The sequence below is a fragment of the Crocodylus siamensis genome, chromosome 1 (assembly GCF_052110815.1).
Source record: "Crocodylus siamensis isolate JL-2025a chromosome 1, ASM5211081v1, whole genome shotgun sequence".
Taxonomy (NCBI): Eukaryota; Metazoa; Chordata; order Crocodylia; family Crocodylidae; genus Crocodylus; species Crocodylus siamensis.
The window spans coordinates 364670130-364695057 of NC_143395.1; the positions used below are offsets into that span (position 1 = coordinate 364670130).

General features: G+C 46.8%; 1 protein-coding gene across 4 annotated transcripts in view; it reads left to right on the forward strand.

Moving 5' to 3' along the window:
- The first annotated feature begins 326 nt into the window (after positions 1-326).
- LRCH1 (leucine rich repeats and calponin homology domain containing 1) overlaps positions 327-24928 on the forward strand; it is a 214752-nt gene continuing 190150 nt past the window's right edge. The window contains exon 1 of one of the 4 annotated variants that reach the window (XM_090025761.1): positions 327-715. In XM_090025761.1, the coding sequence (XP_089881887.1) occupies positions 448-715 (268 nt within the window). In that variant the 5' untranslated portion in view covers positions 327-447. The remainder of the gene's footprint in view (positions 716-24928) is intronic. The other 3 variants (XM_090025744.1, XM_090025734.1, XM_090025752.1) reach the window with 3 other exon arrangements.

A 24928-nucleotide genomic window follows, 5' to 3' on the forward strand; every position in this document is an offset into this window, starting at 1 on the left:
GTACAAACACATGTGCATCGCTTTGCACAGTCCCTCTCCACCCGTGCCAGCCACCCGTGAGTCCCCCTCTCCCCCTTACTGCCCCGGTAGCACCTGCCTCACTCTCCTCCCTTCCCCCCGCTCTGCCTGTGGCTGCCAGCCCTTTCCAGGGTAGGGGCGCAGTTTGGCGGCCTTCCTTCAAGTGCTTTTAACCCAGCAGAACCCACCCCACCTCCGCGAGCCCGGAGCCCGCGACTCAGAGCCCTGAGTGCGCCCGGCTCCGCCCGTCCGGGGGGGCGGGGCGGGGCGCTGCCAGCAGGGGGCGCCGGGAGCCGCAGCAGAACCCGGCGGCCGCGCACGCGCATTGAGGCCGCCCCCGCCCCCCTCCTTTCCTCCCGGTGGCGGCGGCTGCGGAGCCGGGACCAGGTCCCTGGCGGCCCCCCAGCGGTAGCGGAGCAGGCAGGGAAGATGGCGACGCTGGGCGGTGAGCCGCAGCCCTTCCCCGCGGCCGGAGCTCTGCACCCGCACCCGCAGCAGCACCACGGCGGCGGTGGGAGCGCGAGCGGGGGCGGTGGCGCGTCCCTGGGCTTCAACCTGCCGCTGAACCGCGGGCTGGAGCGGGCGCTGGAAGAGGCGGCGCACTCCGGCGGCCTCAACCTGAGCTCCAGGAAGCTGAAGGAGTTCCCGCGCAGCGCCGCCGCGCTCAGCCACGACCTCTCGGACACGGTGCGCGCAGGTGAGCCCGGGCGGGGCGGGTGGCGGTTGGGCGCGGTTGGCCACGCCCCTCAACGCGCAGCCCCGCGCCCCTCAACTGCGGTTCGGAGCCCGCCGCCCTGCTCCACCCCGCCCCCCGACGGCCACCTTGGCCCCGCCCCCAGCTGCCCCGCCCACCCAACGCGGGGGGGGCACCCCCCTCAGCCCCTATGGACTCTCCCTATTGCCTCCCCTGCGGGGGTGGGGCGGGGACGACACCTCTTTCAGTCTCTGCAGGTGTCAAGGAGATCCTGGAGAAGCAGGGCTGGAAGGGAGGTCCTTTCTTGTCCAGCCTTTCTCAGTCCCTCAGATGCAACCTGCAAGTGTGTGGCAAGAATGTATGAAAGGGTGGGACAAACTTTACAAATGGATTCTCCTTTAAAGAGAAAAATGGGGGAATCCCTGGCAGAGCTCCAGCTTGTAAGGGCTGCTTGGGGCTCCCCCCCACACATGCACACCCCCCCTGCCCCACACACTGGGGCCTGGGGGTTGGGGAGCAGCAGGCCAGGAGTGAGGGGCACTGGTTTGGGACTGACCATCAGTGTTACAAATGGGTTCCAGTACAAAAAAGGTTGAGAATCACTGATCTAGGAAATGTCTCATGTCTTGTAGGGGATCAAACCATGTCTTATGCTGGTGTCTGTGGGTACCAAGGCTGGAGAGGGGGAGCATCTCGGTAGGGGATGCTCGCGTGCTGCCATGCTACCTGCATTGCCTGCGCAGGGGCCCCCACGTGCCTGCCATAGAGGTGCACAGGCTCGTCCAGTGTTGCATGCACACCTGGGGCAGGCAGGGTCCCTGGTTGTCTTGGTGGTGATGGAGGTCCCTGCTTTTATATCCAGGGCAGGCTTCTTTCCCTTTTGCCTGTGAGGCTTGCTGGTGCTCAAATACTTCCACAGAGATTGGTGTCAGGGCTTCAAGAGCATTTTGTATCTCTGGGGTACACAAAATGTAAAGGAAACGTATATAGAAACATGAACCACCCTGTCAGGTTGAGCCAAACTGGCCATCCGGGCTAGTGTCCCATCACGCTGAGGGCAAGGTGACATAATTTAACTGGAAGAGAGTTAGCGTGACATTTCCTGGAGTCAAATAAAGGTTTATGTCCATCATTTAAAATTAAACTTCCCATCCTTTTAAATTTTCCATTCTTGCTGCATTTTTTTTAATTTGAAATTTACAGGAATGTTTTTAGATCTGTTGTTAAGCTGTTGGCCTTGCTTTTATGGTGATAAATTAAATGCATATCTTGAAAAATGGCATTTGATTGGGAAGGATTTTAATAAAAAACAATCTCCTGCAGACAAATGCAAAGGCTAACAGCACACTGGGCAGCATTAGTAGGCAGCATTATCAGCAGATCAAAGGAAGTGATTATTCTTTATGTGGCGCTGGTAAAGACGCATTTGGTATACTGTGTCCAGTTTTAGACCCCCTACTACAGAAAGGCTGTAGACAAATGGGAAACAATCTAGTGGAGGGCAACAGTCATGGTTAGGAGACTGGGGAACATGGCTTATGAGGAGAGGCTGAGAGAACTGGACTTTACTGGGCATTTGTAGACATACATTTGTCTGCTTTGACATGCTGGATCTCTGGCACTGTGTCGTATGCATTTGTATAAATGGCAAAATGCGTGTCAGCACTGAGAAAATGGTGGTGGTACACTTTTGAACTAAAGCACCTTTGTGTTTTAGTTCAAAAGCACCCCACTGCCATTTTTTCAGCACTGATGCCCATTTCACCATTTATACAAATGCATATGCCACAGCTCTGGGCGCTTTTAAAAGTGCCTGGTGCTGTGGTGCAAACATGTACAGGCATACCTCGTTTTATTGCGCTTTGCTTTATTGCGCTTCACAGATATTGCGTTTTTTACAAATTGAAGGTTTGTGGCAACCCTGCGTCGAGCAAGTCTATCGGCGCCATTTTTCCAACAGCGTTTGCTCACTTCGCATTTTTTAGCAATAAAGTATTTTTTAATTAAGGTATGTACATTGTTTTTTTAGACATAATGCTATTGCACACTTAAAAGACTACAGTATAGTGTAAACATAACTTTTATATGCACTGGGAAACCAAAAAATTTGTGTGACTCACTTTATTGCGATATTCGCTTTATTGCGGTGGTCTGGAACCGAACCCGCAATATCTCTGAGGTATGCCTGTATACAAATGCCCAAGAATGAGGGGGGATTTAATAGCATCTTTCAAGTAGCTGAAGGGAGGTTCCAAAGAGGACGGAGCTGGACTGTTCTCAGTGGTGGCAGGTGACAGAACAAGGCATAATGTTCTCAAGTTGCAGCAAGGAAAGTTTAACAGGGTCATAAAACACTGGAACAGGTTACCCAGAGAAGTTCTGGAATCTCCATCCTTGGAGGTTTTTAAGACATGGGTAGACAAACCCGTGGCTGGGATGGTATAATTGGGGATGATCATGCTTTGAGCGCAGGGGATTGGACTAGATGATCTCCTGAGGTCCCTTTCAGCCCTTTTTTTCTGTGATTCTGAATGGTCCAAACATGGGTGGATTGCAGTGTAGCCACTCTTGGGAAGGGGACCTTCTCAGAAAATAACCTGTTTTTGCTTCATGTCCAATGAGGATTGCAGCAGCAGTCCATATCTTGGTAGCACAAACTGTCCTGTTACGATTAGTCTCTATAATAGGCTGGGAGATGTATTTAAAATGTTAAAGCAGATGTTTATTGTCTTATAACACCACCCTGCAACCCATTAATGTGAATAGCCTGTCCTGTGAGTTATGTTATATATTGATGTGTTTCTGGAAGGTCTGTCATCTTTTCACTTGTTGCATTACATAAGCAGAATATATAAACAGTTGGAGGATATAGTTGGCTTCAGCCCAGGAGCTCTAGCACATGTTTTTGACAGTGATCATTGTCTCTCCATCCTTAAATGTTCATATTGTGCGCACAATGTTCTTTTGCATTAAATTGGGTACTTCCTTTCAAATCACAATGTGTGGCTTTTGTGTGTGGCATATTCAATTGCTTTTGGGCCATTGTGCCTTTGGTGCTTTGGCAGGGATGACTTTTTACTGTAAACCTCTTTTGCTAATCATGGCTGAGCTTCTCTTTGAACAGTGTCCAGTTCAGAATAGCCAAGACAGGCAGGAACTTCGAGTTCAGAGGCCTAAATAGCAGGGGATTTCCAGAAAAGTGAAACCCAGGGTACATTCTGGCAGCGTCTTTCTTGGATTTTTCAGCTACAGGTTTTCCAACAGAGTGTGTTCTGAGCATGGACAAGATCATGGGATCCATAAGTAAAGATTTTCAAAGTTGTTTCTTGACAAGGTTCTTAATATTTTAGATGACCATAAATGAAATATTTTTCTTCATTGAAAATTAAGATCATATATGTTTCTGCAAAATCAAAAGTGGGATTTTGTATGAGCGTCTGGAAACTGAAATTTATAAAGTAGATTTTACTGTGTGGTTTTCCGCAGTAGCTGGGGTTTAGCTTCAGTCACCCATCTAGTCCTGTTTTTCCTAATTCATATTGCTTCTTATATTTTTGGAAGCTAAAAAAAGCCATGCAGAGAATTTTTGGGATGTTTTCCTTATTATGGGCATATGTAACATTAGTCAGACATGTTTCTTCATTTTTTCAGCACCCTGAACAAATACCTGACCAAGTGTGTAAACCAGCTGCATCACACTGTAAAGAAGACATGGCCATGATTATTTATTTAACAGTACAGAACCAGTGCAAGGCTTGAGGTTGTTTATGATAGGTTTCTTGCTACAGAATTTTCTAAAGCCAAGAAACCTAGGTGGAATAATATACCCAGAGAATAAAAATACCTTAACACCCCTTCTCTTTATTTTTTTTCCTTTAAGGGCATGCTCAGGTTGACAGTAGCCTTTCTTTTTCGTTAAACCCAAGTATTATGATACCTTTTTTTTTACTATTGTCATTCAGCTCGGACAAAGCAAATAGACTCTTGTCATTCTCGCTTCTTAACTATGTTGCACTGGCACAGGGTACTGGCACGTAGCTGCCGTGACCCTGGGTGTATGAGCGGAGCCTATTGGTGCCCATGCTGTCCCCCTCCCCCTGTAATGGGGGGGATTAGATTCTCCCCTTCTACTCAGGCTACTGGGGTCTGGCCCCACTGCCTGGTCCAATCGCTGGAGCACCATGCTTGGGTTACAAAAGTTCACAAGACAAACAACCCTTCCCCACTTTTCATTTAAAAACAAACATGAAAATTCAACTTGTTTTAGTTAAAATGGCCTTTTTTAGCTAGGGACAGGCATTCAAAAAGCTGGAGCCTGAATTGATTCAATATTTGCAGGTTAGTCTAACTTGCGTAGATTGAACCAATTTGCAGGTGAATGGATATTTGCCTCTGGCAGTGCAGGCACGTGCCTGTAGTGGCTCAGGTCAGAAGCAGTGCTAGAGCAAACCCTAAGCTGGAGAGAAACTAAGCTGAGGGAAGCGGGGGTTTAATCCCCCCCGGAGGGGGCAGGTGGCATGAGCACTGATAGGTTCCACTGATAGGCTCTTCTTATGCATCTGGGGCCACAGTGTCCAGATGCCAGTAGCCTGAGGAGCAGGTGGGGTTTAATTAAGGAGCAGACTGTAGGGAAAGGTTGGGGAAGGGGGATGTGACCTGGCTGAAGGGGAGGAGGGGACTAGTTACAGAACCCAACTCACTGCTGCCTCCTGCTGTGGCATGAGCTGGGGCGGCCCTAGGGGACAGGTCAGAGCCCGCTGCCTCCAGCCATGCGTGGGGACCAGGGTTTGCAGGTGGACTGAAGCTGCAGTGTGGCTCCCTGCCCCCCTCCCTCTCCCAGCTGCAGTAGCTGTGGAGAGAACTATGGTGGCAGGCAGGCCAGGGGTGTGGACAGCAGAAGGGGAAGGCAGTGGACTGCAGCAGTCAGGTTTGGCAGGGGCTGTGGCCCAGGAGTGCAGTCCTGTCAGTGACTAGACCACAGCAGCCCGACCTTCCCTCTCCTGGCAGTGGTGGCAGACTGAACTATTGCGGTGGGTGGAGGTGAGGCACCTGTCACCTGCTGCCTGGTCAAGGGCTGCTGTGGGCCAGTCGCTGCCTATGTCCCTGGGCCGCGGGGCCAGCGGGGCTGTATTGGGCTGCACCCCTGGGCCACAGGGCTGGGCTGGATCAGACTGGGCAGCAGCAGTCCATTGCTTCTCCCTGCTGCTGCACATACCCCTGACCCACAGCAGCCTGCTTTGAGTGCTCAGTGCTGCTGCAAGCAGGCGATGGGTGGCAGGTGCTTTACCTCTACTCGCCACAGTAGTTCCCTCCGCTTCAGGGAGAGGGAGGAGGGTGGGATGCTGTGCTGCAGCTGGAGCCTGCCTGCAAACTCTGGCCCCCATGCACAGCTGGATGTGGCTGGTACTGCTGCAGCTTGAGGCAGTGTTTAGCCGGGCTCCCCCTTCCTCCTGCCCCCTACTCCCGCAGCAAGGTCACATCCCCCTCTCCTTGGAGGGACTTGGGCCAGGTGCTGGATTGCGGGCTCTGCCCGAGGTGATCTTCGAGCAAATGCTGTGTTGGAGCCCGTGCCACTGCCTGCAATAGGAGGATTAAATTCCACCTTCCCCTTAGGGTACTGGCATGTAGCTGCCGTGACCCCGGGTGTATGAGTGGAGCCTATTGGTGCCCATGCTGTCCCCCTCCCCCTGTAATGGGGGAGATTAAATCCTCCCCTTCCACTCAGGCTACTGGGGTCTGGCTCCACTGCCTGGTCCAGCCACTGGAGCACCAAGGGGTATAAGGGGTTGGGGATACCTGGCAAGGGCTGCTGCCCCCTTGCCAGGCAGACCAGGCAGCACTCCAAAACAGGATTTCTTGCCCTATGCCTTCCTCAGCCAGCTGGAGTAGTGATTGTGTACCAGCTAGGGAGGAGAGGGGCAGGGCCAACCCTGCTTTGCTGGAACGGACAGCCCAGCCCAGGGCTGCAGAGCATGCTGGGATGGGGGAGGACTCTTATTTAACTTAAACCAGGAAAGGAAGGGTATGGGACACAAGTTCCATAAACCAGTTTGATCTCAATCTGTTAAGGCTGATACTACATTCAACCAAGTTTATCTCAAATGAGTTTTGTCCATTTTGAAACTGGTTTATGTACACTCAGCTTATGTTCTGTTACAGGTTTAAACCCATTTCTGATCACTTAAGCTGGTTTACTTGTAACTGCTTTCCCTAGCCTTTGGGAACTGACTAGTGGGTAGTGTTCCTTTTTTAATACTTGACTTTTCAAAGTTTGTATATACTTGGAATTTAATTTATAAGTATACTTACAGTTTGGGGCATCTAATAAAAAAGTATCACAACCACTGTTTTTCTGTAATAACAAGTATGAAGCTGATTCTTGATGTTTGTTATTAAAAGTGTGTGTGTTTTTGTATGTTTGTAAAAATAAAAGCTTTTTTCCTTATCAGTGTAATTACATTTTAGCAGATACTGTATTTACTCAAATCCAAGACAACTTCGAATTAAAAATTAGATTATAATAAGTTTATATATTTTCTATGTATGGAATTTTTTATGTATGGTGTCTAATAAATTGGAGGGACATCTTAATTTGTCTCTCCCCTAGTGCAGCAGGGCAAACAGCATTGGGGGGCAAGTATCAGGACAATAAAGTAGCCTGATCCATGCTAATCTACCCTACCCATGGTGCCTGCAACCTGTGGCATGTGCCCCCCCCCGTGCTGCGTCTGTCCCTTCCTGTCACCTCCCCCCATTCACCTGTCTTCCCCTGCAGTCCTGCACCTGGGCAGTTGCTTATCTTCCAGCTGTGGCTCTGGCATGGAGCCCATGCTGGCTTCAGCCCTAGCCTAGCTATGTAGCAGCAGTTGTGGTAGTTCTAGCCCTGTCCCCAGACCCAGGCCAGAGCTCTGCCACTACTACCACTGCAGCATGTCTGGGCAGGAGCCAGAGCCAGCACATGCTCCGTGCCTTGGGCGGGGACTGTGACCACAACTGGGGCCAGAGGGTAAGTGATAGTGGTGGGGGTGGAGGCAGATGTGGTGAGCAGGGATGGGGGGGTGGAGGCAGTTGGGAAAAGTAGTGACTGCCGTACTGACTCCAACCCCAAACCCAAGTCGGCTAGAGTCAGAGCTGCAGCAGCTGCCTACCCCCTTGTATTCAAATCCAAGATGAGGGGTTCCCCGTCATCTTACCATATGTACTCAAATCCAAAAATTAGATTCTATATATGGAAAAATTATAATTCTATATAAAAGCCTTAATCTGTCTGTCTGTAACAGTTTATACGCACTCTGATTGGTTGTCTCAGCAGCCAATCAGAGTTTGAATAGTGTTATAGGCAGCAGGTGGCAGAGCACCACCATGATGGCAGGGACAGAGGGGGGGATGGGGGGCAGTGGGGTTGGGGCCACCACTGCGAGCTCTGTCCCCGCCAGACCCCAGGGTGGGGGTGGGGGGAGCGGCCCAAGCCCCAAAGTAGTGAGGGGAGCAAGATGGAGCAGATCAGCAGTGCTGGCCCTGTCCTCCTGCTCCCTGCAGGCCGCAGAAACGGGGTGGACTGTGGGGGCGGGGGCAAGGCCAGCACCACTGGCCACACACCCCTGGCCCTTCAGGTGGCTGTGACACAGCAGATGGGGGGGTGGGGCCAGCAGATGGGGGTGAGGGGGTGAGGCCCGGCCCTGCCCTGACCCTGAAGCGGGGTGGTGGGGAGCAAGCCTGTCCCTCGAAGGTGATGGGGGTGGGGTGGGGCTGGATGCAGGCCTCTGTCCCTGGCCGTCCATCCCCCACCTGTCATTCTTGATGGGAGATTGGCTATTTTGTTATAATTTTCCAGGTATAGAATCTAATTATTGGAGGGTTGTTTTAAATCAGGGATGGGCAATTATTTTGGGCAGAGGGCCACTTAACTGAGTTTTGGTGAGCTGTCAAGGGCTGCGTGGGTAGCCCTGCCCTTTGATAGGTGCCCCCACCCCCTGGTTGACATCTTGGGACCAGAAGTCCCACTCCTAACCTCTGACCTTTGCCACTGGCATTCCCCTCCCACTTGCCCCTGGTAGTACTCCTTTGGGGAAAAGGGTTTGTCATCTTAGGGGAAAAAACCCCCAATAAATTACATACTAAAAATCAAACACCAATAATAATATATTTTAATTTAATTAAAAAATATTTTGTGCTGATTTGTGGGCATTTGTGGTATTTATGCAGAAGTGATTGCATATTGGGGTTTGTTTGGATGTGTGTGAGTGGGTATGGGTCTCTTGTAAGGCTCAGATCATGTGACATGGGTATGGGAGCCATGTAGTTCAGAGTGGCTGGCAGGAAAGTGGGGAAAGAGGTGGGGTGGAATGGACGTGGGCTAGGCTGCGGCAGCAGAGAGAGGGGGGAACTGGCCCAGCTCCATAGAGCACCTGCTGGTCGGGACCCCATGCTCCTGCTGCTGTGCTCTGGGCCCTGCTGGTGTAGGCCCTGCGCTCCTGCCTGGCTGCTGCTGGCTCTTGTGTGCCTGCTCACTCCCAGTGCCCCTGCCTCAGCTCTGCGGTACAGGTACAGAGCAGCATGCAGCCCTGACCCTGTGCTCAGTGTGGGAGGAAAAGCACCCCTTGTCCCCCACCCCTCCTGGTGGCTGGCGTCCCATGCTGCAGCCACTTGCAGCCCTCATGGGGCTGTCCTGCCTCTTTGCCACATCACTGCCACCCGGTGGGGCAGCAGTGGGAACAGAGAGCAGGCACAGGCAGCCCCGCACAGGCTCTGAGCGGCTGCAGCATGGGGTGCTGGCCACGGGGAACGGGAGTGGCCTCTTTTCCTTCACGCTGAGCACCAGCTCCTTCCTTGCTGCTGCTGCTAGCCTGGGCCCTGTGCCAGCTCTGGGCTCGTCCATCGGGGCTGAGGCACGGCAGCAGCAGCTCAGCAGAAGCTGCTGCTTGGTGTGGAGGAAAGCATGCCCCCTCGCTCGCCATCACTGGCTAGTGTTTGCTGTGGCTGCCCGCTTGGAGCCTGTGCCACACTAGGCTGTGAAGTGGCTGCTTCACCACCACTTCTGTGCTGCCCAGCGTCTGCTCTACTGCCATCACCAGCAGGGTCCCGAGCACAGTGGCAGGAACGTGGGGTCCAGGGCAGCAGGGGCTCTATGGAGCCAGGTTAGCTCCCCCCTCTCCCTGCTGGTGCAGCCCACCCCAGCTCCAGAAACCCCTGCCCTGTGCTCCTACTGCCCTGCTCTGAGCCCTGCTGGTGCTGGCACTGGGACACTGGCACAGGCCCCATGCTCCAGTTTGCTTCTACTCCCCCTCGCCCCCCATCACCACTTTTCCACCTACTTGCCAGCTCCCGGCTGCATGGCCGGACTGTGGGGCTTAGCAGGAGCTGGCCCGGCCCCAGGTACTGGGGTGATCCCTGCAGTACTCCCCGCCTCCCCCTGCTCCCCTTCTTACCTGAACTTCCTGTGGTGGTGCAGCCACGAACACCCCCACGGTCCCAGTCCAGAAGCCCCTGCTAGGCAGGGGCATCCATCTGGTGGGGGAGGAAGGAGGGACTGGGCAGGCCCTGCTGTTGCCAGAGCCTGCTGGGGCTTCCCCTGGGTCCTACTGCCCCTGTTTTCTGTCATCTTTGACAGGAATCAGGGGCAGATTGATATTAATTTTCTAAATTTTGTAGTGTCCCTGTAGGCCAGATAGAATGGCCTGGTGGGCTGGATGTGGCCCGTGGGTCATATTTTGCCCACCCTCATCTTATTCACTTCCTCCTCAATGATACAGCATGGAAACGGGCTTGGGGGATCAAATGGTCAGTGGGTGGCGGGGTAGGTGGCCTCCTTGCTCTCTGCCCCCCCACTTCTTCCCCTTGCAGCCTTTCTGTCCCCTGATGTCTGCACCCTCCCACCCCCAGCTCCCTAAAGTCTTTGCCTCTTCCTCCTCACCCTCTCCCCACAGTCTCTGCTCCCCTACCCCCGTTTACTGTCAGATGCTGCTTAGGCTGTATGCTCTCTAGGCTCATGGAGTACAGCACGTGGAAGCATGACTCTTACCAGGCCACAAAGTAGCATCCATGCCGCTGATTGGCTGGGTAGGGGATGGAGTTACATTTCCATGTGCTGAGCTGTGCCTGACAGTAAGTGGGGGAAGAGGGTGAGAGTATGGGCAGAAGCTGCAGAGGGAAAGTGGAGGGGGAGGGCAGGCTGCTGTGGGTCTGCCTCTGACCCTGTAGAGTACTTTTGCATGTGCTCTGGGGTTGGGGTGGGAGTGGCACTTTAATTCTAGTGGCTTTAAGAGCTGCTTTAATTAAAGTGCAGCAGCATCTCCTGTTTCTGCACCCTTAAAATGGTGGCGGGGCATTTGAACTAAAACTCATTTGACATGCTTTAGTTCAAGTGTCCTCACCACCATTTTTAAGTGTGGGAACACTGATATATGAAATGCAGGATTCTGCTGGTGTGTGGTAATTGCCATGCTGCAGCAGACTGGATTAATTGAGTCTGATCTGATGTGCTATAATTATAGCGCCTTGGAGCAACCTTCATGCTTTTATACAGGCACCTGAATTGGGCTCAGGACCAGAGCTCCAGCAGCCCCCTGCTTTCCCATCCCCATCCCCACCCATCTCCTTCACTTTATATGCAAATATAAGATGAGACGCTTTTTTCCTCAGGCTGACGGTGGGCGAAAAAACTTGTCTTGGATTCCCTTAAACATGGTAACAGACAGCTTTTTAAAACAGTGTTGCAGAACTGTTTATTCATTGCGAGTCTTTTCTGTTCCCGCTGAAGTCAATGCTAAAACTCCTTTTGAAATCCAGGTATATGAATGAAAATCTGATACCACCGTGCAATGTGAATATGTAGGAAAGAAAGTAGTCTACTTTGCATGTGAGAAATATCTGAAAAAGTTATATTCATTTAGAAGTTCTAGTAAAGGCTTATAGAAAGTGCCTATTTCTTATTTGTAAGAGGACTTCAGCGAAGTTGTACAGCAGGGTTGTCAAATATATGGCCTGCAGACCTGCTTTATCCAGCCTGCCAGGCTACTGGAAGTTGGGGCCAGAGCCCTCGAGGCTGATTTGTGTGTCACAGCTGTTGTGGGCCCAGTTCTTTGGCTTCTGGCTCTACTGCTGTCACATACCCCAGGCCAGGACTGCTGCCACTGCATGCCCCAGTCTGGATCTGGCCCACGAGGAGCCTCAAGGTCAAGATCTGGCCTAGAGCAAAGGTGAGTTTAACACCCCTGCTGTATGTTATTGGTGTACAATTTTGGTACTTGTCAACAGCACAAGCACAGGGCACTATCATAAAGGGGATGGCAACTACAGAAACATGCGTCTCGGACAATGAGTGAGGAGAACAAACCCACACAGGAGACTATATTTTGGTGCTCGCCACTCTCACAGTGCAACACACAAAGCAGCTGACTGTGGGCTTCCATCACACTGATCGCATAAGAGTGAATTTACCTCACATATAATTAATTTTTGGTATAAAAAGGGTCATCGCATAAGAGTGAATTCTCACATAAAAAACCTGCATGAAGCGAGGGAAACCTGTAATTTATTTGGTAAGATCTCATACCTTCTTCCACAGTTATTTCAGTGTCTACTGGAAGCTTTATACTAAAATAACTAGCTGTTTAACTATTCTACTTAACTTCCCCTGTAGACAAGTCTTTAGCAAAGCTTATATTCACTGTTTTATTTAATTTCATTGTTTCTTCTTTGCATTGAGTAGTTTCTGCTGACAGGGGCCTAATCTTGTAGCTGTAGGTGAAACTGCGACATACTTCAATCATCTTGTCTTCATTGAATTTTGTCTGAGAGAAAAATGAATGACCCAGTAAACTTGACATTTTCAGGCTCTTTACTGCATACCATATAAGTAGTAGAGGGTGTATAGTATCCAAAGTCTTCTCAGGCATAGCAAAACCTCTTCATATAGTGTTTTGAATTTTAGTCAGATGTTTGAAGCCACATCAGTATGGATGCTTTGCAAAAGCAGTTTTAAAAAAATGCTATTCTTATCGCGTGTATTATAGGCAGCATTATGCAAAAGACAGTGGCATGCTAATCACATACTCCTAGAGTAATAGCATACAATTATACTCTATACAACCACTGGAAATTCTAGGAGCATATTAGTTTCTAAAAGGAAAAAACTGTTACTGAGATGTGTAATTGTAGCTATGTCTCTTGGGCACCAGAACCTCTTCCTGAAGCTTCTTTCTAGCTTATGTTATTGCTTGCTGTGAAGGCTCTTTCTTGCTTATGTTTCTAAAAGCTTGTCCTGCAGACTTTTTCATGTGAATAATTTTTGTATGATCATACTTATTATCAGTGGTATTGACTGTTCATATGAACATTGACGAATGCACAGTCACATGGGTGGCAAACTGGCTCCCAGGGGCGCACCCAGAGCGTGGTGGTGGGTGGGTTGATGTCAAGCTGGAAGGGTGTGGGCAGTGGAGTCCCCCAGGGCTCGGTCCTTGGGCCGGTGCTGTTCAATATCTTCATTAGCGACCTGGACGAGGGTGTGGAGAGCACCCTGTTCATGTTCGCTGATGACACCAAGCTGTGGGATAAAGTGAATACACCGGCAGGCAGGGACCGCATCCAGGCAGACCTGCATAGGTTGAAGTGGGCGGATCTGAACAGGATGCGGTTCAACAAGGACAAGTGCAGGGTGCTGCACCTGGGGAGAGGGAACCAGCATTATGGTTATAGGTTAGGGGCTGACCCTCTCAGCAGCACAGAGGCAGAGAGGGATCTTGGAATCATGATTGACTCCAGGATGAATATGAGTCGCAATGTGACGAAGCAATAGGCAGAGCCAACCGCACTGTCATATATCAACAGGGGCATCACTAACAGGTCCAGAAAGGTCTTGCTCCCCCTCTGTGCGGCGCTGGTCAGGCCGCAGCTGGAGCACTGCGTCCAGTTCTGGGCGCCGCACTTCAAGAAGGACGTGGAGAACCTGGAGAGGGTCCAGAGGACGGCCACTCGTATGGTTGGGGGCCTCCGTGGCCAGCCCTATGAGGAGAAGCTGAGGGACCTGAATCTCTTCAGTCTCCACAAGAGGAGACTGAGGGGGGATCTTGTGGCTGCCTACAACCTTATCAGGGGCCGGCAACAGGGACTCGGGGAAAGTCTGTTCACCAGGGCCCCCCTTGGAGTCCCCAGGAACAATGGCCCCAAGCTGAGGGAGGATAGGTTTAGGTTAGATGTTAGGAAGTACTACTTCACTGTAAGGGTGGCCAGAGCCTGGAAGAGGCTTCCCAAAGAGGTGGTGCTCTCACCTTCCCTGGAAATCTTCAAGAGGAGACTGGATGGCCACCTGGCTGGGGCCTTATGACCCCTCCCACCCCCAGTGCTCCTTCCTGCCCATGGCAGAGGTCGGACTAGATGATCTGTCTAGGTCCCTTCTGACTCACTGATTCTATGATTCTGTGATTGGGATTACCTGTTATTTTACTTGCATAAAAGTTTGTAGGATGTGGGCACTAGATGCTACCTGGTTTAACCAAATCACTGAAAGAGAAGTACAAAATAGTGTTACTCACAGATTTCTTGGTTAATACAAAACAGGTGGAAGAATTGTTTTTAATAGTTTAAATCCATGTTTAATTAATTTTTAGATTTTTTTTGTTTGTGGATGAAAGCTTAAGTTACCAATCAGATTCTGGCTTTTCTTTCAAGGTGCTCAAATAATAAAATTACTAGGACTGAATATGCACTTTGAACTCTATCTTCTATCTAAAATGCCCTTTTTAAAAGCTAAGTAAAAATCTTCTGCAATCTCACATGCTAGCACTTTCTACAGAATCTTATAGAAATGTGACTCTTTCTGGATTATTATGGATTTTAAAATAAAGCTTTAACTAGTTTTGACCTTGCTTTCTTTTTAGTAGCTTCATTTCTCTAATTGCTATTAACTTTCATTGACGTTTCCTTTTTGGTTTTCCTTTTGAAATTAGTTTTAACTGATTAAAATGAATTTTCCCATGCAATCAGATATTCCATGGCTTCTTTTTATCAGAGCTGAACATATTTTGTCACTTTTAACCTACTCATTAATACCCTCCAACCTCTTTCTTAACACAGTTGCTTTTCATTGTCTTCTTTTTCTGGCAAATTTGTTTATTATATCAGTTTCTGGTCAGTTGGTTATGTGTAGGATAGGTATGGGTTGATAGGGAGAGTAATAAATAATGGGACAATCAAATAAAAAAAATCCCTTCTCCCCCTAAAGCATTTCTCTAAGGATTTTGTTTTTGCTTAGGTTATTAAAGAAAAAAGTGTGTGGATATTTTACCTTCTGGCTTCCTTCCCTTTCCCAGTGTCTTCCCTCCTCCATCCTTCCTGGAAAATGTAATTACTGCTTTGAATGGGCATTGATTTCTCTACTCCCCACTTCCCAGTTTTCATTCTTCATACATTTATGGTGGATTATTAGTCGTCAATTAATTATAATTTGGTTAAATTACTGTCATTTCGTTGAATGAGACTTTTTAAGCAAAGCTCAACTTGCCTTATTTTATTTGAACTAAAAAAAATACTAAAGTGATTTGGGACTACAGAAAAAAGAGAACATTTGTACTTTGGGAATTAATCATGAGACTGAATAAAAAATTGAAGATGTTTTGTTGTGTGTTTTTTCTTGTGCCCACATGTTTGACATTTAATTCTTTACTGCAAGTTTTCTGTTCCTTAAATAAATGCAAAATGCTTCTCTTCTCCAGTGGGCACAATACAACATTAAAAACTTAAGCAATTTACAGAAGCATACATAATGGAAAAAATGAGATCAAACAGAAGTTCAGCAGCATTTACCCAGCTGTCAAAACTTATTGCTCTTTTCAGAAAAAATTACTGAAAATATATTTTTGGTGTATACAGCCTTATATAAGCATATATTCGAGTTTATTTTTCTGAAAGGCAGTTCTTCATAGAAGAACTTCATCAAAGCATAAAAAAGCTCTTTTGGAGTACAAAGGCTGTTTGCAGCTTGTAACCACAGCATGCCACTTTTGATGTCATTAGGTTTTTGGGGAGGCTCATGAAGCTGGTCAGTGAGGTCCCTCTCTTGTAGCTTTGGGACCCTGAGAATGTCAAAGATAATCAAATATAAATGAATAAGGCTGTGTACTCTTTTTGGCTGCTGAATATTAACATGTAAATGTAGCTTTCTATAGATGCTGACTGATTTCTGTTGTGGGTATCTTGTCACTAAGATTTGTTTTTCCTTTTCCACTGTGTTAGTGGAAAGCCTCCTAGAAAGGGCATTTGTGTGATTTTTTTTTTTTGGGGGGGGGGGGATCAGACCGGTGGTGCTACAGCTGCTACAAGTCCTTTCTAGTTTTTCCTCTACTGAGCAGTGAGTGACCTCATGATCATGTGAGCGGTAGTGTGCGGAAATAGGAACCAGGTACCCTTTTTTATCTGTTCTCAGCTGGTTACATTTTGTAGTTTGGCCAACTTTCACAGCTGTCAGAAGAGAGAGTTGACTGTTATTTCATGGTGATGAAGCTTAAACATTAGTCAGTGTTTATAGAGCATTCTAGTGTTAAACACTGGAGGAAGATTAGGAGAGGATGAGATGATACAACAGAAGAATTGATTTTTTTTTTCAATTCTTATTTTAACATTTTTAAGAGGAGCATGACCTTCAGTATAAGCAGCTGGACTCCCCTTTCTCTGTGGCTGGGAAGTTGATGGCAATTTTCCATCTTCGTAATTTACAAAGTAACCTCTTGATGACTCTTCTCCAAGCCCTAAGGCTGGTCTTGTGTGTAGCAGCATGATCACGTGGAAGGAGGGAAGGAATGAAAAAAAACCTTTCCCAGACCACAGAACGCTGATGCTGTCTGTGTTCCTGCTGGCACTCTTGGTGACCACAGCCATGTTTCTTGATTCTTCCTCACTGTTTGGGAGGACTTTTTTTTTTTTCCTTTTTGTCCATACTGCTTTGAGGTCAGAGTGTAGGCTTCGTTGGCAGTGCTGGATGTCTGTTAATAAGAGTCAATTAACTGAAATAAAACAGGGCTTCTTTGACAGTGGAAGTGAATTAAAAAAAAAAATCAGCACTTAAGTTGTAAGTTGAATAGCCAATATAACCCAGCTACTTAGACCAACTCTTGTAGTTAGAATTTATTTAGTAGTAATAAACTAACCACTCAGCTGTCCAGTTGCATTTGCTTTCAGTAAGCTCTATTCAGTCAGTTTCAAAGTTAACAGACGAATTAGAGTGTTAAACCTACCTCCTTCTTACAGTTTGTGGGAATATTGGGGTCAGGCTGTCATAATTAGGACCATAAATATTGACAGGCCTCTAACAGATGTTAATGACATTTTAAATTAAATTTGAGACCTAAAGCTGGAGTCCTGAAGAGAAAGGAGTGTTGATTGTTCTATCTCTTTTCACTTTGTAATGAGTTTTGAAATTTATGAGGGTCAACTATACAAAGGTATTACGCACCTGGTGATCCATATATAGCCAATGCAGTTAAATGGGGTAATGCAAAATATGTAAGTAATGTTACCCCCACCCCCAAGAGTTAACAAGACTGGGTCAATTGCATCTGTTTCTCCCTTCCTGCCTGTGCCTGTTGATTCACCTGTCCTCACCTTTCTCCTGACTTGCAGCTTGATTGAATTATTTGTGATTGCATCTGCCTTTACCTTGGAGACCCTAACATTTTCCTTGCACCATAAGAACCCAGGGAGAAGTGGCGAGCTTGAGGTGGCAGGGCAGTGACCATAGACTCTATCGGTGGTCTGGGCTAGATGTTTTGACTGTAGAGGCCCTTGCATAAAGCATCTGCCATGCTGTCCTTGACGTGTACTGTTCAGTTCCAGAGATCACATAGTGCATCAGCCAGTAATTTAAAGCCACTTGCTTCTGTCCTGGCTTTCTGTTACTGCACGTGCTTTTGTTTAGCACAAATAAATGGGGAACTAAATGTCACATAGGTTCAAGCATGTGAATTTTAGGTGTTAATGTACCATGGATGAGCAGGAGGAATTGTAATGGCATTGGCAAAAGTGCTTCAGGAAGTCAGGGTTGAAACAGACATTGCCTTTCATTTGCTTTTGTGATGCCATAAACAAAGGCACAAAGGCCAAGCAAACCTTGTCCTGACACAAATAGTGACTGCAATGAAGCTGGTTTTGATTTTTGCCATTATTTAGTGGCAGACACTCATTTTCTTTGTGGCATAAGATCACAGGCATCCTGGAGCTTGTTTCACCCTTCAGCTTCCCTAGGCAGGTGAGGGGCCTGGTCCTATGTAGCCCAGGAATTCCCAGGCAGGGTCAAGCGCTGGGAGCACCTGCTTGACCTTCCCCACTTACCCAAATGCAGGATCTCCAGGCTGTATCTTGGTAAGCATGGAAGGTAGAGATTTCCTCACTTACCAAGACACCTTCCCAGGATTTGGCGATGTCTTTTTCTATTCTTATGTACCTAACTTTCGTAAGAGTCAGTGGGTTTTAGGCTCCAATGTGATAAAGGCATTAAAAAACATCTTGCTAGGATCCTTAGTATCTGTAGACACACATACTTTTGTAAATGTGACCCTATGAATGAGTCTCCCTTCCATGTGGATGGAAAATTTGGGACAGAGAGCAGTGACTAATTCGTAGGACGGGTCAATGGCAATGCTGGGAATAGATCCTGACCCCCCTGCCACCAATAGGACCATATTGCCTCTCAGTTTAATGTTTGGGAGGTAGTGCATAGCCCAACATTTGTTTACTTACAGCAGAGTGGTTCAGAATTCATCTTGGTTTTAACACCGCAGTATTTTCCCTGAAAATAGTTACTTCCTGCTAAGATTGTGTGTAAATATATAACTTTTTGGGAAGTGTCTTTTTGAGAATTTATATTACTACCCTTTGTAGTCTAGTTGTTTTTCTTCAGGCTGTCTTGTTGGCCAGCTTGCCTTTTTAATTCTCTCTCTACCCCCTTATATGGTACCGATCACTATAGTGCCTGAGCACCTCCTAAGTATTTAAAAATAGAAATAACAATAACAATCTTTCTTCTTCCAATCCAGCCTGTAGAAAAAATGTTTTTTTTTTAAGCTTGTGTGTGTCAAGACCTTACTGAGATGGCCAAATAAGAGAGAAGTTTTGTATTTAGCTCTGAACATGAGGTCTGCTCTCATTCCTGTATCTGGAGAAGACTTTGCAGCACTTGTAAGAATTGTGACTCTTGTGATTGCAGACTGGCTGACAGGTTTATGGTTCTAGTGAAGTAGTTGTTGTGGGAGGTCCTGGGCACTGAGGGGTGAAATTATTACTGAGGCAGCTAGAGCCAGGTCCAATGGAGGACCTGACTGTCAGAGTAGAGACCTTAAACTGAACTCAGTGGGGGAGGCAGAACACCAGTGTTCTGTACTGACAGTGATTTGTACTGCTAAACAGTTAGGCTTCTGGGCTTTATACCAGATCATAGTTTTCTCAGGGCCTGTAGTTTCATTTCTAGATACGAGTTGCTGTAATTACAACAAATGAGTCTGGAGGTCACAAACTTATAAATCTCTGTAATGGGATTTTTAAAAATCTAAAGTGATGTTCTTTATTATATGGAACATATGGTTATTGCTAAACACAAGGGTGATGTTTAGAGTGGTGCAGATTTACTCTGCTGTTATGTTTTCAGTAGGTTAAATTGAAACATCTAAATCAACCTTCGGTAATACTGGACGTGTTTTAATCACTGATATTGAAGATCTGCCTGAGAAATGATGCTTCTTGCACTCCTCCTTGGCTGGTGCCTTCTCCGTAGAGATGTTAGGGTGAGAGCCGAATTTGGCACCACCAAGGTGCTGCTCCTACTCACCTGCCCTATCTTTGATGTTTTATGTCTTCTTGGGAGGCACTTCCTGGTAGGTGGCCCAAGGGGATCTCAGCCCTGGGTTTCTTCATGGGGCTCCAACCTTCCCTTTACCCCACCTTCACCACATCCACGACCAGGGCAGACACTGCTCTCCGCAGGTCTTACTCTTGGATGATCCCGTCTCATCCACGCCACCCGCCTCCAAGGGCTGGGTCTTTCTGGCTGTCAGTCCTCCTCAGGCCGTCCTTCATCTTCAGACTGAGGCCTGGGCAACTAAACACACCCCCATCCGGGGTTAACCATAACTTAGGAAAAAGCTGAACATTTAAGATCAGCTGCTTTTTGAGTAGCCTGCAGCTCTGAGGCCACACCCCTTGCACCCGCTGATTTGCAGGCTCAGACAGCTCAGGAACTGCTGAGCCTGTTCTCCCTGTCCCAGAGTCTCTCCCCAGCTGCTGCTCTTTGCTGTCCCTGTGGTAATTATTGGGGCGTGTTGGGAGGGGTTCTGGGGCAAGTTAGGGGGCTTTCGCCTCCCCTCTCACATCATGCTCCATTGGACTCCTTCCAGTGCATCCACGTTTTTCATGAAGTCTGAAGCCCAGAACTAGATACAGTTCTCCAAGTGAGGTCTCCCCAGTGCTGAATAGAGCGAAAGAATTAGTTTTTATGATTTGTAAGTGACACTTCTTTAATACAACAGAATATACTGCTGGGGGGGGAGGGGCGCAGGAGTTTGCAACAAGAGCACACTGGGTCATATTCTGGTTATGGGCTGCTATATCCCCCAGATTCCTCTTTGCAGCCTAGCCAGTCATTCTCTAGTCTGTATTTGTGTATGCACTTATTCCATCCCAAATGTAAGTCTTTATACTTGTTCTTGCTGAATTTCATTTGGTGGTTTGCAGACAACTTCTCCAGTTTATCTCATTGTTTTGGATCCTGGTCCTATGCTTCGAAGTATCTGCGATTTGGTGTAATCTGTAAATTTGCTAAGTGTGCACTCAATCCCATTGTCTGTATCATTAATGACGATGTTTAACAATAACAGACCCAGGACAGACCCTTGGGGAACCGCACTTAATAACCTGCTCCTTGATAACTGGACATGGAGCCAGTGAGTGCTCCTTTTATAATAATAAGTAACCATTTTTAAGTAGAAAAAGCTGTTTAGGATATCTTTTGGAATATTCTAAAGCTTACCTTTTTCTGTACAGTACTGCAAATAACCGTTTGCATATTTCTAATATAATGCATTTACTAGTTTACTGTAAAGTGTTATAAGTCATCAGACTTTAAACATAAAAAAACAAACTTCATTTTGTGATGTATTACATTGTTTTGTTTTTTTATCAAATGCTGGGTTGAAATCTTTCACCACTTCACTTGCACTGGAACTACTATTCTTTTTTAAACTGCATCTGATAGACTAAGAAGAAATAAACCAATACAAAGAGGAAAGGAAATGTCAAAGGAGGAACACCCCTAGTTGAGTATGTTGAGGAAAAGTGCCGGTAACAAGTTGGACCAATGGTGCGGAGAGCAGAAATTATTAAACCCTGTATCTGAAAGTGAATATCCAAGTGAAATGGTGACCATTGAAGGTGGTGAAAGCCTTTGGAGAATGTTTCAAAAACAAGATGAAGCAGACAGCAGAACTGAACAGATAGTAATAGAGTTAAGGAAGAAATGGGAAAACCAGGGAGGGGAGAAACACAGTAAAACAAGATACAGTGGTTTTTAATAATAGTGCCTTATGGTGCTATCATTTAAATTCACTGTACTGAGAATGCAGTCAGATCCAGCTGAACTCCTGTAAATGAGTCTCAAAAAGCAAAGCAATCCAGCAACAAAACGGAAGAAAATAGGAGTGGCTTTTTTTAGATCGATAGATTTAAAGGATGGAAGAAATAATTGGGATCATTATGAAAGGGATTATGGTATGGTGTGTGTGACAACAGGGGACTGCAGTTGGTGAACCAAGAGCCCCCTTTCAGTCCTATATTCCTATCATCTAGTTTGACTTCTGAAAGAATTTCTGCTTCAAGTGCAGTAGCTGTGCTTGAATTAAGGCATGCCTTAAAAAGCATTCCATTTTGCTTTAAATTTTTCAGTAACGGATAGTTTACCTTAATATCTATTATTAACGTATGTTATTCCAGTGGGCAGTTACTTCATTGTTAAAAATGTGTACATTCTTCCTGTCTGAATTTAGTGTCAATTTGCAGTCATTGGATCCTATTGTATCTTTCTCTGATAGATTGATTAGAGCAGTAGTTCTCAGCCTTTTTTGTACCAGAACCCATTTGTAAACATCAATGGCCAGTGCCGACCCCGTGCCCTTGGCTCCTGACCCACTGTCCCCACTCCCAGTGTGTGAGGTGGGAGGAGGTAGGTGGGGCATGAGAGGTCCCAAGCAGCTCCCCCCCCCCGCAGGCTGGAACTCTGCCAGCCTGCAAGGGAGAAGCCATGGCTTCTGATGTTTTTCTGTTTTAAAGGAGAAGCCATTTTTAAACTTTGTTCATGGCCCTTTCACATATTCTTGCAACCCACTTCTGCATTGCGACCCACGGTCTCAGAAATGCTGGATTAGCACACTGTTGTCAAAGTTCTGTTTCCCATGTGAGTACTCAGGCCATGATACTATCATCCCCTCTACCTGTTTTGATTAAGATTAAGTATATTGAGTTTTTAAATATAAAGCTTATTTTCTGGGTCTCTTAATATTGTGGCTCTTTAAACCGTCTTGAACTGGGACAGACAAGAACTGGACCTTGTCATCCAGCGATACTGTAGGTGATATGCTTTCTCCGGTCACGTTGCTATTCCCCTGTTTATACATCCAATGAGTGACTTAGCTGTTTACCTAGAGCTTACATTAGTTGATTATATGCCATTGTTTCCAGTTCCATTTTAACAGTTTTTGCTTCTTAGGATTAGTGTTACCTGGGAATTTTTTAATTGGAAAAATAACATATGCAGGCTGGGTTTGATGAAATTGTCATTAAGAAGGGTTTCCTAGGTGGATTTTCTGATCAAATACACCAGAGACACTGACAGCAACAGGGACCACCAATCCTCAAAGTAACCTGATGGTTCACTTGGGATGTGAGAGGCTTGGGTTCAGCTCCTTGCTCTAAACTAGGCAGAAAGGGGACTTCATCCCAGGTTCCAAGCAAATATCCTAATCATTAGACCAGTGTGTCTTAATCTTTTTAGACTTAAAGGTTTTCTTGATCTTAGATTTAAAGGTTTCTGAATCTATTTAAATTAAGGCACCCCTGAGAAAATATCAGTTCCTTAGTTTCAGTGCTAATATTGTGCAGCACCCCACGGCATCCTTGAAAGAATTTCCGGGCACCTCAGGTTGCCTTGGCACTCTGGTTGAGAATCACTGGTGTTGTGCAGTGATTCTCCACCAGGATTAAGTGGCACTGTTGGGGCATCTTGAGTCTGATGAGGTTGAGAAGCACTGCACTAGACTGGCTGTTTTGAAGTGGGGGTGTGAGTGTCCCTTAATTTTTTTTTAAATATTTTGGATTTGTCCCAATGAAATATGGGGAAGAATTTCCAGAATCTCAAAACTGTTATTGGTGACAAACAAACATAAGCATTCCCTTCCACTTCATCCTCCCTACTCTACCTAGGGAAGAGCCTCTACTCAGTAAATATGCCTTACAGTCCATTTCTAGGTTCAGGTTGTGGCATTTGGACAGATGAAACGCTTATTAGTTGCTTGTCTTCTGGTTACCAGGTGATTCATAGAATCATAGAAAACTATGGTTGGAAGAGACTTTAGGAAGTCATCTAATTCAATCCCCTGTTCAAAGAAGAACCATCCCTAACTAGATCATCCCACCCAAGGCTTTGTCTAGCCAGGTCTTAAAAAACTCCAAGGGTAGAGATTCTACCATCTCTCTGGGTAGTCTATTTCAGTGTTTTACTACACTCCTAGTGAGAGAGATTTTCCTAATATTTAACCTAAACTTCCCTTGTTGCAACTTGAATTGATACAGGGGCAGGCAAAATAAGAGCTGTGGGCTGGATCTGGCCCCCCATGTCATTCTATCCAGCCTGTGTGGCATCTACAAAGTTTAGAAAATTAATATTTATCTGCTAAAGGCTACCTGTGAGATGACAGGAGCCAGGGGCTGTAGGACCCAGGGGAAGCTGGCGGGAGTCAGGAGAAAGGCCAGCCTGACTGGCCGCACTCCCGGCCCCCCCCACCCCTAAGTCTGTACCTGTGGAGGCTTTCTCTGCACCGGCTGCTCCAGCACCTTGTAGCCCCAAGCTGCATTGCTGGACCACGGGAGCAGGGGCATGGTAGTACCCTGGGGCCAGGAAGGTACTCTGTGTGTGTGTGTGTTCGTGCAAGGGGGGAGAGAGAGTAAGGAGGCAAGCACAGTGTGTGTGTGTGAGTGTGTGTGAGGGGGGGAGGTGTTAGGGGGCAGGACGGTCCCAAGATGGCATCCAGGAGGCACGGTATTTTTTGCCAAGGGGCAGGGCTACCCACGTGGCCCTCAACAGCTTGCCAAAACTTGGATACAACATCAGCTTTATTTCAGTCCTGTGGAACTTACTCACTTCTTGTACATTTGTTCTCTGTTCTGGGGAAATTCTTTTCAAACTCTTGAATGCAAGTTACTACTGATTTAAAGAAAAATTAACATTAATTTAAATGTCATGTTAAGGCTGTGACCTGATATAATTAATTAAATTCTGAAGTGAGGAAAACACTTCATTATAAATTATCCTTTTATGCTTTGGTATTGCAACATCTGTGTTAAATTAATACATGCATGTGTGTTAAATTAATTAAGTAATATTTCTAATTCTTTGGGTTTTAGTAACTTAAAACATCTACTAAAACCACATTATTACAGATTAGTAATACTATTACATTGCAAGTATACCACTTGTCAGCTGCAGCATTTCTATGTGTTTTTCAAAGGTATAAAGTATTCCCATCGCCTTTGCAGATTGTAAACTGAGGCATTGAAAACCTTGACCTAGGTCGAAATGAATCAGTGGCACAGTTGGGAGAGAACACAACTGTAACCTTCCCTTACCCCCCCTTCCCCACTCTTCCCCCCCCCCCCCGTTCTCTTTTAACAATTAGATTACAGTATTCTTTATAAATGTTTGTGAGAATGAACTGGCATTTTATTTAAAAGATTTCTTTCTGAGGGTGTGTGGAGGAAGGATAAAGGCACATGCTCTAAAGTTTTCATTGCTGTACTAGAGCTTGGGTACCACTTTTTGTAAATATTTTAGCATTAATGCAGTGCAGGCACAAAGATGACATTAGCAGCAGCTGGACTACTTCATTAAAATGCAGAGGGGAAAATATGAAATTAGGACTCAGAAATATGCAGTTTGTGAAAGGGCCTCTGTCTGCATTGGTG